The 13934-nt window shown below is 33.6% G+C and overlaps 1 protein-coding gene across 1 annotated transcript in view; it reads left to right on the top strand.

Annotated features, from left to right (window-relative positions):
- Positions 1-13934, top strand: part of LOC136854573 (1-phosphatidylinositol 4,5-bisphosphate phosphodiesterase classes I and II-like) — a 513384-nt gene that overhangs the window by 432413 nt on the left and 67037 nt on the right. Inside the window, 4 exon segments of the mRNA XM_067130940.1 lie at positions 8864-8970; positions 10522-10618; positions 11786-11995; positions 13042-13196. Coding sequence (XP_066987041.1) covers positions 8864-8970; positions 10522-10618; positions 11786-11995; positions 13042-13196 — 569 coding nt within the window.

Raw genomic sequence — 13934 nt, 5'->3', positions numbered from 1 at the left:
TTCTGTGTACTAATTTTTGTTAGTTTTCCTTTTATATACGTAAATGCTTGACTTGAGGTCCTTTAAGTGTTTAAAGCTTTTTCCCTGTTTAGGTATTTGGTCTTTGTAAATGGAAATGCACAAAGTCAGTTGTATGGAACAGTAAACATTATTTAGATCATACTGGAATTTCTTCTAAAATGACTAGAATTGACTAAGATTAAACCTCTGTATTGGAAATTTTATTCCTGCTGTTAATAGCTGTTAATACACATTAACAGCAGGTGTGGAAAGCACTGTTTTTCTTCATAATAAGCAAAGATTTTACTGGACAATGGATAAGGAGGTTATGTTTTAGAATTTATGAAAAGATATAAGTGATGAATAAACTCCCTAGGCAATATGTGTTTTTCCTAGGGAACACCATATTTAGATTAACAAAAATATTGTTATATCCCCAAAAAAAGGCAGTAATTATTAAGCTAGAGTGTATCTTGAAGCATATATATATTTTCCCATATTTGTTAAAAACTCTCCCTGCCAGCCTTGTAAGATAATAATGATAATAAAACTTTACTTAAAGAAGATAACTAACTACATTGAATATCTAAACAGCACTCTCTAATTATTCAGTATTTTTGCTGTAATTTTGCTTTTACTAGGCCTCATCCTTCTAATGAGGTGACAAAGATTTTTCACCCAGAATTCTTCTGTTCTATATGACTAGCAGGGAGGAAGGAAGTCTTCATATTCTCTCCCTTTATATTAGTGTGTAGTAACATGGATGCTCAGAATACCAGATGGAATTATATTGCGTTAAGATATTTATGAAAATATGAATTGTCGCTTCAAGTGTTATGCCAAGTCATTGTTGAGTGGCTAAGAAAGAAAAAACCTTGAAAAGAACATGTTGCTTTTCATTTCCAGGAAAACGATTCTAATTCCAAAAAGGATATAACAGGAATCATCGAAATAAACCCAGCTTTAACAGGAGTGGCCAGTATTCTCTAGTAGATATGTAGAGGTTTAGGAGCTTAAGATGATGTGATGATTGCAACCTAGGTGTAATTTGTCTCAAAGGTAATAAATTAGGTGATAATGCTTTGCTTGTACAGCTTTGAAGCATTCATTACTACCTTTGAAGGTAATGTGGTTACTTTTGCAGTTTTTTTTTTTATTTACCTCCAACATCATATGTGCCTTATCTTCCACAAAACTCCTCTCATATTTTGCCAACTATCTTAATTTTCCTCCAAGTATGTCATGGGTTTCCAACTCTTCAAGTGCCCACTGGATCCATGGGCACAGATGAGGTTCCATAATGTCAGGTGTGCTGAGGAATTTAAAGTCTGAAGAGGTTAGCAAGGTAAAAGGCCTCCTAAGGACAGCATCTTTTCATCAACATTATATTGGTTAGAGAGCAAGCCAGCATCTTTAAAAATGGAGCTCACCCAAGGGAAGCTATCAGTCTCCTGGCCTTTGACATTCCCTTGACATTCATGATGGGGCACAGAATTCACTCCTGTCAGTTGGAAAGTATCTGCAGCTCTTTTAAAAATTTTCATTAATATCCAATTCTGAGGGAGACAGAACTGTTCATGGCCTTAGGAGGTAAGAAGAACTGGGATTCTGGCAAGCAGTCTGACCTGCAAGCTTATAAAAGTGTCTTGAATAACCTTCCATCCTATAATATACCTCACTGAAGATGGCACCGAGAGCTATGGTCGTAGGGAGATCAAAACTGAACTTTTTTTCAGAAGTAAGTTCTGGCCAGAGAGAGAATAAAGGCAGCATGAAGTGGTGTGCTAGCAGGGCATTATGAATATTTGCAGTTATACACATAAATTGTAAACTAAATAAGATATTAGGATCTCTGAATTAAGTGCAATTTTATTGAATCAAAATGTTTTATTGAGCTTTCAAGTCAAAATTTTTGCGGAGTAAGAATGCAGTGTAATGACCAGGACACATTCAAGGACCTGGATTCTTACTCAAAAAGGTGAATATGGAGTGTTTGTCTTCTTTTGGGATGTGTCTAGAACCAACTTTTAGTAAAGATAAGGTTCATATGAAGTAATGAGGTTGTGATAAAATAAACAAAATGTTAAATTGTATTGAAAAAAGCACCCTGTTACAATCTGCAATCCAGGAAACTCAGATCTTAAGACAATGGAGGACCATGGTTCTGTTTTCCTTTTTAGTATTTAGAAATATCCTTAGAGCGGTAGAGTTTAGGAAATATCTTATTTATTCCCAGGTAGATGAGAGCTACCTAAGAAACTCTATTTTAAGTACGATATCTTACTGGTAAAGTTGATTAAAAAGTCTTTTTGTTGGCCATCACTTTGAATAAAAATGCGGCAGAGTTCGAAGCTTTTCAGCATTTTAAAGCAGTGGTAAAATTTTACTTATTATTGTGATGTTTAGCATTTGGGATGTATGGGAATATTCAGGTTGACTGCCTTTATTGTTTCAATTTTAGGACAAAAAAAAAAAAAGGTTGTGATGTAGGAAAAACATATTTTTGGTAGCCGCCGTTCGTCCTCAAAGGATGTACATTCTCATGGTCCCCCAAGGACAGACCAACCAATCTCAGAGAATTCTCTTATAGTTGGTCTCAGCCTGAATAGTGCTAGTTGGCACAGTTATTGAATACAAAGTACTCAGGACAAGAGGGTTTTACCTCTTGCACACAACAACTACCTTGGTTTTCCTTTATCCTACCCACACAGATGTGACAACAGCAGGTATGTCAGCTATCTTCCTCATTACACACCAGTATCACTAAGATTTTAAATTGTTTGGCAAAGTTCACCATTATGAGAAGTTTTCTCGACACCTGTGACATCACTATTGGCGAAGTAATACCCGTTGGGCAGTAGATTTGCATGAATGTATTTCCTTTAACACTTGAAAAGAACACTGATTTCCTTTAACACTTGAAAAGAACACTGATATCCTTTAACACTTGAAAAGAACACTGATATCCTTTAACACTTGAAAAGAACACTGATATTAAGAATAACAGGGTAAATTTATATATAATAAAATCCATTTACTTTTGATTATAGAATACTACAAAGGATATACAGTAAACCACCGGTATTCGCGCTCTCACGATTCGTGGACTCACATGTTTGCGGGTTTCTCTGTGGAACATATCTACCCATTATTTGCGGAAAATTCGCCCATTCGCGGTATTTTTCACTGCTGTATTTTCAGATAATTTTCATGAATAAATGCACTTTTTGTGATAATACTATTAAAATACTCAGGTGTAAGCATTTTTAAAGGGTTTTTCTTGTGTTTAAACTATCAAAATGGGCAGTTTTAAGTGTTTTTAGAAGGGTTTTAAGTATTCGTGGATTTTAGCTATTCGCGGGGAGAGGGGGGCCGTGCAGTACGCATCCCCTGCAAATATGGAGGGTTCACTGTACTGACCTTTCGTAAATACCATGACTTGTAAGTCAAGCACAGTTGGGAACTACTATACTCTCACGGCTACGTTTCTTAAACAAGAAATTAGTCTAACCCAGTTTACCCATTCGGTTACCTAAAATTATCTATCAGTGTTAAAAAAGTCACTGACTAATGAGTTTTAATAACAAAATTGTCCAGTGAGTTTTAATAACAAAATTCTCTAATGAGTGTTAGTAACAAAATTGTCTAATATTATTGCTTTGTTGGACAGGAAAATAAACAATACAGAAATTACAGTGTAGCCCAGCAACCTACTCCTAACTTCTCACCTTGCAGGAGATCTATTGGCTCCCAGTTTTAACAAATACAGTACAGCATGAGCCTACCTATTGAGATTTTAAAGAACAAAAACTTTTCACTGGGTCTTAAAACTATATACCTAGCTTGAGTGGTGCTGTGGTAATTGACAAATGCAGTTTTGAACACTATTTCCTGAGCATATGATAGCCAACCTATGTGCTGTTGTCACATCTGTACGAGTAGGATGAAGGAAAACTGAGGTAGTCATTGTAAGGCAGGAGACAGAGCCCCTCTTGTACTGAGTCCTTTATATTCTGTCACTGTGCCAACTAGCACTATTCTGGCCCAGACCAACTATAAGAGAATTCTCTGAGAGTGTAGTCTATCTTATGGAGCCCTGGTGGGACCATGAGAGTGTAACTTCTTTGAGGATGAACAGCAGCTATGTTATCAAAAATGGACCTTTGCTTTCGTGAATGTTATCATTAAATTTTAAAACATTTTCAGTGCCTTTAGTTGGATTGTTAATTATATTTACCGTATTGTTTTGGAACTTTGCAGGATAAAAACAGTGCTTTCACAGATGTATTTGATACTGAAGTTTTATTTCTTTCTTTCTTTTTGAACTAGTTGTTCTGTATAAGTCAAGGTTACTCAAACCCATGTGTTATAGTTTGGCGTAGTTCAGGTTCCCAGTTATTCTGTAGAAATAAAAGATTGTGGAAATGTTGGTTGTATCTCTTATCAGTCAGATGAAGGTAATGATTTTGATATCTGTGCTTCATTTTAAAGAAAGTCTTAGCAAAATGAAAAGAAATGTAAATAAAATTAAATGAAGGAAATGTATGAATTTTTTCTTGGTTAACAATATTGTATTGGTATAACTGTGTAGTATTTGATTTATGTACAGTAATGCAAATTGGAAATGATTTCTTTTTAGAACATGGATGTTTATGGTGACATTTTGAAAATACATTAGTGTTATTTGCTGAAGTGTAAATCATGGCATCACAGAGAATCCGGTTCAGGATCCTTGACTAGAATCATAGCTTTAAGTTTTTCAGAGGAAATGAGGATGGGAGATGACATCTCAAAAGTGTTAAATTAATATTGCTTTTGTGTTTAATTTTGTAGGTGATTTTGACAACAAAATTTGCTTTTTGAAAGTAATGCTGCTATCACTAACTTTTTGAAAGTAAGACCAGTAAAAAAGCACAAAAGCAAAAGGATCTTTAAATAAAGAATGAAGACTGATAGTGTAATATAGTGACACTGGTTTAAACATCGTGGTATTTCAGTGCAGTGTTGGTTCATTTTATTCAGGAAAAGTATTGGATTTGATAGAGGCCATTCTTTATGGCCAGATTAAAAAAAAAGGCTGATTAGAAGGATGGATGTGTGCTTTCTATATCTTTCACAGGTATTGGGTCAGTAGCTGAAACTGAACATTGACTGTATAAAGCCATGGAAAAGACTTTCACAAATAAGTTACCCTCTTCAAGATAAAAGACACCCCAAATTGGTTGTTTACTTTGCAAGATGGTGCAGTTGATTTATTTCTCAAACTGACTGCAGATTTACTCCGTTTCAATTATTGGTCATAGGAACAGACAATTGAAAACTCTAAACTGTGCATATCTGGTAAAACTTTTTTTTTTTTTTTGCCATAATGACTGCTTGTGACTCCAAGATATGTTCACGATATGTTCACATTGTGTGAGGGAAATGAAACAAGTCATAAGCATTGTTGCCTTGAAAGAAATGGAATTGTACACCCAGCAACCTCAGAACAAAGTTCTAGATGTAGAGCAAGGATAAGTTTTACCTCTCCTCCTGTCTTGTGTCCAGTGTAGAGTTTGCATCAATCTACAAAAAACCATGTAAATCTAGAGAGGATAACATTTTGTTGATCCATGTTTTTCATGTTCATGCGAATACTTGCTTATGTAGTTGTTATTCTTAATCATATATAATTTGTTATAAAAGATTTGTGTTAATGTATTATTTTGGCAAGAGATGTGAGTTGCAGTTTTAAATGCATTTTGTGCAGCCTGATTTTAAAAAGTTAGAGGAAAATGTAATTCTCTTCCATTAAGTTCTAGAGTTAGAGGATTTGTTTTTGATGGTGCTTTCTCAAGTTGTTGGAAGAATTGCATGTTATATAATGATTTCTTATGCAGGATCAACAGTTTTATGTTTTTCTGTTTCTTACATCCAGAAGGTTTTTAACTAGGTGTGTTTGATAGGTGCAAAAATGCAGTAGATGGTCCCGAAGTCTCATTGTGACCATCTTTGGGCCCAAGCTGCGTTGCTTTCTGCCTTTCACTTTTCATCTGCTAATTTCAGTCTGTTCCCACTCAGCTATCCAATTTCCTTCAGTTTTACCTTGTTCCATTTTTCAGTTGGGTCCTTCGCAGTGCCTTATGATTCTCAAAATGTGACCAAGTGGTCTTATTCTAAAATAAGCACAATAATGTTAATTTTGGGTACTTTACGTAAAATTTGATGGGTAGATATTCTAACTTAGAAAATCTTTAGTTAATGTATGCTCTTTTCCATTCAGTTTCATCTGATATTGATTGCATGTATGTTATCCATGTCATGTTCTGGCCTGGTGGGTAAGGCTGCATTTACCATTTCACCATCTTATTGTTTGGATCTTTGTATAAATATGTTTGCTGTTTAGGGACTAAAATAAACCCCACGTAAAACGTTGCATGCATTGAAAAGGTCTTATTTTCTCTTAGTTTTGTCCCTTTTCTCTTCAGCTTATGGTTATCACTTCAAAATTCAATTCCAAAACAGGAGTGATTTCATAGAGAATTGCAGTTGCACCATATTTGATTGTAAGGTGCTTGACATCCATGTGAATTGGTTGGTGGTCAGAAAATATGATAAATATGAAAATAATGAGTTGTTGTATGCCATGACCTCATTACATACTTAGAGGTTATATTTTGTCTGAGAAGGATGTGGTTGTAGGACATGTATAATACAAACAGGCACTATTTTCTATTACCTACTTTTTAAAATGTGCATGTGAAAGACCCAACTGTATTAGTGATGCTTTTGCTTACTCAAGAGGGAATGTAACCAGAATAGTACATCTCATAACGGAAGGAAATCTTTGATGCAAAAATCAGTGAAAGAAAGTTTTAAACAGAAATATACATGATTCAAAATGAGTGTGTTTAACCATTAGCAGTTTTATGTATTAACTTTAGTCAAGAAAACAGAAATTCATTAAGCTGTGTAATTAACACAGACCAGTTGATCATGGGCCTTTTGTTAGCTGACAATTTGTAGTATGTTAGAAATGTCAAAGACTTTACATCTTTTGAAAATCTTTTTGAAAAAAGTACCTTTTATACTGTATCCCTTATAAGAATTATGTAAAATATATTACACTACGTCTACATAATTTTTGTACATTAACATTTCTTAGCCATTTTATATTTTTATTTACTGAGCAGTAGCTTGTCTTGCAGAGTGATTTAAAATCATAAATGATGATGAAAATTTGGCTTAAGTTATTGTCCAAAGTTCATTGAATATCTCTTCCTTTAATTTGACACTTGTTATCATACAGTAATAGATTTCAGTTAAAATTAATTTCTGTAAGTAAAATTGGACATGTAATATAGAATGTATAACTGTAAGGCACTGCTTTCCAATTTTGATTGTTTTCCCAATTTTGTAAGTATAAGTTTGGTTTTTAAGGCAAAATTTTAATTTTTCATACTTGTGTTGCTGTCAGTCAGTAGTGTACGTTAATGAGTTATTTACTGATTCATATCAGTTAGAATATTTTATGGAAATACTGTACTGCATAAGAAATGTTATTGGATTGTGGTGCACTTTCTTAAATGAAGCCTGAAATTTTGGTACCTGCTGTGATTGATGCCAATGGTAATGAATGACGTAAATCTGACAGAATTTGGAGTTTTTTTTATACTATTGTATACTCAAAATTTTCTTTGAAGAAAAACAAAATGCTGTAAGGTAGATCTAGCATGTATTGGTTTCTTTCTTTACCATTGGTGTCTTAAAATTTACACTGTAGAAGACAAACTTTTCTGTTAGATCATACGAATCTTATTCTTGAGGATGAAGCACAGAGATCATCTCATCATTTGCACTCACGATTTAAGCAGAGTAACTAAAGAAAATGTCTTCTGATTTGTGGTATGCCATTATGCACTTAAGTGTCCTTTGAAAGAAAGTAGTTTTGACGATAATCAGCCTTTTTGTTTTATCCCTAATCACTTATATCCTTCAAGAAATGTTCTGTATGTTGTGTTATGGTTGTGGTTCTCAACTTACGACAAATATTACAATTTGTGAGGCAATCTTTTAACTGCTTGGTTAATTTGTTTATAAACTCTAATGTAGTGTCCCATTTGATATACTGTATGTTAGTTGTTACCTTTATGTGTGTTCAGGGCATATTATTGTTTGTAAAGGATGATCCATTATGTAGAATAGAGGCCCCCCAGTGAATTTCCAAGTAGATTTTTCAGAATGAGCAAGTGCTGATGAGTGAAGTTAATGTTTATATATATATATATGTTTTATATATATATATATATATATATATATATATATATATATATATATATATATATATATATATATACAGGCAGTCCTTGGTTATCGGCGGGGGTTCCATTTTGTGGGTGTGATGACAACCGAAAATCGTCGATTTCGGCGCTTTTTCAGCGATTTTTGGGCTTATTGGCACCGAAAAGTGCCGATTTTTGGTTATCGGCACCTCTTTTAGGTATGTATAGGTGCCAACACCAAATTATCGGCGCCGATAAGCGGAAATCGCCAATTTTCGGCACTAAAAATTGCCGATTTTCGTCGCTAGACAAGCCCCATAAAACCAGATCGCCATTAACCGAGCCCGCCATTAACCGGGGACTGTCTGTATATATGTATATATATATATATATATATATATATATATATATATATATATATATATATATATATATATATATATTATATATATACAGTATATATATTGTGTATGCATTATTACTATAATTATGAAAATATAAGTTAGATACTGAAAATTTTTATGCATGGATATTTCCATATTAATTAATATCGATTAGTGTCAAGTATTTATCCAATTTTGTTTAATTCTTTACCTTAATAGGGGAAATACCTGATGGAGGACCAGATGAAGATGTTAGCTCCAGCTCAGAAGAAGAAGAAGATGGTCCTTTAACACCAGAGGAACATCGTCGAGAACATCCAACTACAGTAAGTACTTTCTGTTATTATATTCAGGATTGTTCTTGTATTTGCTGTGTGGCATATCTGTGGAGGATCTGGTTGGATTCGTGTGAAACTGTTACTTAAATATTGTAAATTTTATTTTGCACGCAAACAAAATATAAAAAAAATGCCAACAACCTTAAACTGAATATATGCAGGAGTTTTGCAAACCATGTAATAAATATCGCAGTGTAATTTACATAGAAACCTAATGTTATTAATCACTAGTGAGAACATCACAGTTTTTAAGCTTGAAAAATAAGGTTCTATTCTCATCCCATCCCGTACGACAACTTATAATCAGAATGGACATATAAAAGTAGCAGTTAGTATACAGGAAATCTGGTGGATGTTATACCAGAACCACCAGCGATCAGCACAGTAATCAGAAGTCTTGAGAGGAACCCATGTAAATCTGTGGTTTTCTTGAGCATCACCTGGGGAGGATAGGTGGAAATTTATGATTACAGTATGTCCCATATATAATACCTAAACTTCTTTGAACAAAGCCCAGTATTTGTCATTGATACCTAAGTACTAAAGAGTGGTAGAAATGGAAAAGGAGTCTTGAAATTTAAACTTCCTGTGAATATTAAATGCCATTATAAAAATTTTTAAAATAAAATTTAGTTATTAAGGTTATAGAATAGAGCGGAGGATACTTAAATTAAAACAATATGTGCAGATATAGTATTACAGATTTTGGCAGCTTGCTTGAACAAGCTGGTACTCAGCAATTGTAGATAGATATGCACCTGGAAACAATAGCCACTTTCTAAAAGGCAAAAACAAAATGCAAGCAGTGTACTTATGTAAGCAAATTTTTAAGTGTTGGAGATTTAAAAAAAAAGATAGAAAATGTTACATTGTTGGTATTTTCTTATGTATTTTCTCCAAAACAATGTGGTAAAACTATTTACATAGCATTTAGTCCATAGGATAAGAAACTGCCATCATTTTTAAAATAGCATCCTAAAAGATATGGTCTGTCATATCATGTATCCAACACTGTACCGTTATGACAGATTTGTGTTGTTTGTCAGCCAAATTAAATATATTTTGGTAATTGACCTTTTAATTTCAGATCATTAAACAATAGTAATTGTTAAATGTTGAAGGTTTAAAAAAGATAGAAAATGTAACCTTGTAATTTTCTTTCCATTTTCCCAAAACAATACATTATAAAAACTAATTACATAGCATTTACATTGTTTGAGGTATTATAAGCAATCTAGAGATAAATTACTGTATATAGAAGGATGAGGTTAGGTTATATGCAGATATCCCCACTATGCCATTTTGAATAAGAGACACCATGAACTTTGGAATGGGGGTTCCTGGAATCAATATGTACTGCCCTACCAATACTTTTATTGGCTTTTGATTGACCAACAGTTTCCCTTCCAGCCTTATTGTGGAACTACAGTAATTTGAAAAGGAGGCTGGTAGAGATAATTAGCTGGTTTTGCCGTTGTTTCTCCTTGTGTACATTCTTATGACTGTTATTTACATCTTCTTGCTTTTATCTCTCATCAGACAGGTACAGAGGCAGAGGAGGAAGCAGGAGCTGAGATATCCGCTCTAGTCAACTATGTACAACCCGTTCACTTCCATTCATTTGAGAACTCAGAAAGTGAGTTTTAGACCGGAGGCATTTTTGTCTCTTTTGTCAATTACTCTGTTCTATTCATCATTTCGCAACTCAAAAATCAGAAGTTTGACCAGCTAAATGTCTCAAGAATTTTAGCTTCCTTGAAGAATTTTTTTGTGGTGAATGAATTATGTTGCTGTATCTGTAATTGATGTGAAAGTTGGTATTCAATTCTTCTTACTGTGGATTGTTTTTTTCCAGTCATACAGTAGAATTTCTTCAAGAAATGGGTAATATTCAGATGTAGCCTTGGTAAAGATACATTTGGCATCAATTAAATTTACATAATTGAATTTATGATAATGTGTGAGGTGAAGTAATGAAAAGATCTCCTGAGAGGCCTTTCTGTAGAGGCAGATCCTTATGGTAGTTGTCATGACTGTTTTCTTATCTTATTCAGCTGTACATTGACTGCTTGTTGCTTATGTGATAGCGATTTAGCCCAATGAAATGTTATGCTGAGTTGTACTACATTGTTTTCATACATACAGTTTGTTGATATGGTTGGAAATATATCCTGTATTATAGAATGTAATACACAGTAGCTTGTTATTCTAGTTCACCTCACATAGATATATATTTCTCACAAACGTTTGTTATCATTCTTATGGTCGTAGACGATCAGGAACTTTTGAGGTTTATTCGAGAAGATTTTTCTTTATATTGTAGCAGACCCTGATTCTCCTCATGTTTTCTTCAATACATGATGAAGGCTTTGTTGCTAATTAAGTATTTTGTATTTGTTTCTTTTGTTCACGTGTATAGCAAGCACTTGTAAATGCAAGCGTATATCTTTAGCATACCATGTCAGATAGATGAATATAAAGTTTACATTTAAATTACTTGTTTCCATTATAAACGTTATGATGACTAAATCCCTTTCCATCCTTATTAAAATATTTTAATAATAATAATATTACTATTCAGTATTTTTATTGATATTACATAGTAGTTCAGTGTCTCACTGTATATGTTTTAAGCAGTTCAAGTTTAGAAAATCACTTAAATGTTCATATCCATAAAATGATCAAATATTAGTAAATACTGTAAAATTTAATGTAATTAGTCATTTGTTTAAAAAGCTCATTTTTCCATTGATGTTAATTCATTAAGCCTGTCATCTTCAGTGTCTGAATTACTCTTCCACAGAACGAAACCGGGGTTACGAGATGTCTTCATTTGTGGAAACACATGCCAGCAATTTACTGAAAGAAAGCCCAATGGAATTCGTCAATTATAACAAAAGGCAGTTGTCTAGAGTTTATCCTCGAGGAACTAGAGTTGACTCTTCAAACTTCTTGCCACATCAGTTCTGGAATGCTGGGTGTCAGCTTGTGGCGCTCAATTACCAGACTTTAGGTAAAAGGATGAGAAACTAGAATTTTTTTGTTGTGTCATTTCAGTATGAGTTAATTGGCATGGATAAGTAGCCAGTAGTAGTTTAAGCAGATAATATATCATTATTTCTCTTGTGAAAGAAACAATGAATGGCAGTTTGAATGTTCAGTGGTACTATAACATTAGTTATTTTTTCAAGTGTTTCATATTCATTCTGAATGAAATGTTACTAAACACCTAAGAGGAGGATTTTGAGAATAGATAACATGAGACTAAGATTGCTATTATTTTTCTTGAGGTAGCTGCCAGTTGACAGTGCAGAGCATATTTTGCCAAAGAACTTGAAAAGCATAATACTTTTGCATACATTTTAAGTTTTCTTTAAGCAAGTTATTAGGAATGCAATTGGAACTTAAATGAATTAGGGATAATTTTCTACATCTCATGTTTTTATGCCTTAAGGATAAATATATGTAAATGCAAGCAAATTGCATTTTGTCACACTTAAAAGATAATGTGGAAAAATGTGAAATTTGATGAGAAAGAAAATACGTTAAGAACCAGAGATTGCGTTAAGCAGTTAAGTATTAAGAGACCAATGACAGGGCAATAAATGGCTCTATCTAATGACTAAATGTAGAGACCAAATGTTAGAAAAAGGAAGTGAGCACTAACTCTGAGAAAACCAGTACACCAACTATTGAAACGAGGAAGGATACAGAACCCAGGAAAAACAGACGCAGGGAAAAATTTCACATCTTGAGAGACATTCAACTGAAAATAGATTGAGTTATTTCGTGAAACAAATTGGGCAATCATTGGTACACTATTTTTTGCTCTGTATTTATTCATCAAAACTGTCTTACTTTTTATGGTAAATACCTTGGTGCTAAAGATTGAAATTATTATAAGTTTTGTAGTGTTCTGTACTTTAAAATTGTTTCAGCATATAGTACAGAGTTATAGACAGTACATCTAGTGTATTCCAGCTCATCATAAAGTAGTTCTACAGTAGTATAAATTTAAGTAATTTGACTGATCTCATAAAATTAATTGTGGCATTTCAGATCTGGCAATGCAACTAAATCTAGGTATCTTCGAGTACAATAACAGATCAGGCTATCTTTTGAAGCCAGACTTCATGAGGAGACCGGATAGAAAGTTTGATCCATTTGCAGAATCAACTGTGGATGGTATCATAGCTGGCACAGTGTCTGTTAGGGTAAGTCTTATTAGAAGTTATACAGATGATTTCTCCTATTATAGTCATTCATAAATATGCTCTTTATGGATAACAACTTGGTTAGGTTCTCTTATCATGATTGAAAGTTGGGAAACTCACTTTGCTGATTTCAAACCCAAAACTTATAGCCAATTCATTGGTCTTGAAATGTTCATCAGACAAGCCTTCTTCAATTAGACAAGTCTCAGCTGATTGGAATTGGAATATAAAATTAGGCCAGAGACCAATTGCTGTGACTTATGAGGTCATTAAGTACTGAAAATAATGTTGAAAGAATTTTTAGGAGAGGGTGGGAATGTAAGATGAAAGAAAGAGAATGTGAACTGAGGTATAGTAAAAGGAATGAAAAGGGGTTGCAGCTAGGAGCCGAAGGGGAGCTGCAAGGAACCTCAAGTAATGCTTACAGTGCACTGTACAAGGAAGTCTCAGCAGATGCATGAGTCATTTTTGAGTGCTGGCATTCAATAATGACATTGCTTTTTTTCATTGGTTTGTAGTACCAACAATATGAGATTTCCTAGTATTTTAACATCATCATGTACTCATGTAAAGTTCCTTTGACAATAGGTCATAAAATCAGTAGGCTACTCAGGTTTATGAGGTTAGCTCATCACTTTCTACAGGTAGTGTAGTTTCCTGGATAATCTTTATATGCATTTACTATTGAGATTTGCATTCTGAGTAGGACACTAGGAATCCTTAGAATTGAACACTCAA

The sequence above is a fragment of the Macrobrachium rosenbergii genome, chromosome 29 (assembly GCF_040412425.1).
Source record: "Macrobrachium rosenbergii isolate ZJJX-2024 chromosome 29, ASM4041242v1, whole genome shotgun sequence".
NCBI lineage: Eukaryota > Metazoa > Arthropoda > Malacostraca > Decapoda > Palaemonidae > Macrobrachium > Macrobrachium rosenbergii.
Note: the sequence above shows the minus strand (reverse complement) of the source record. Positions and strands in the feature narration are given on the sequence as shown.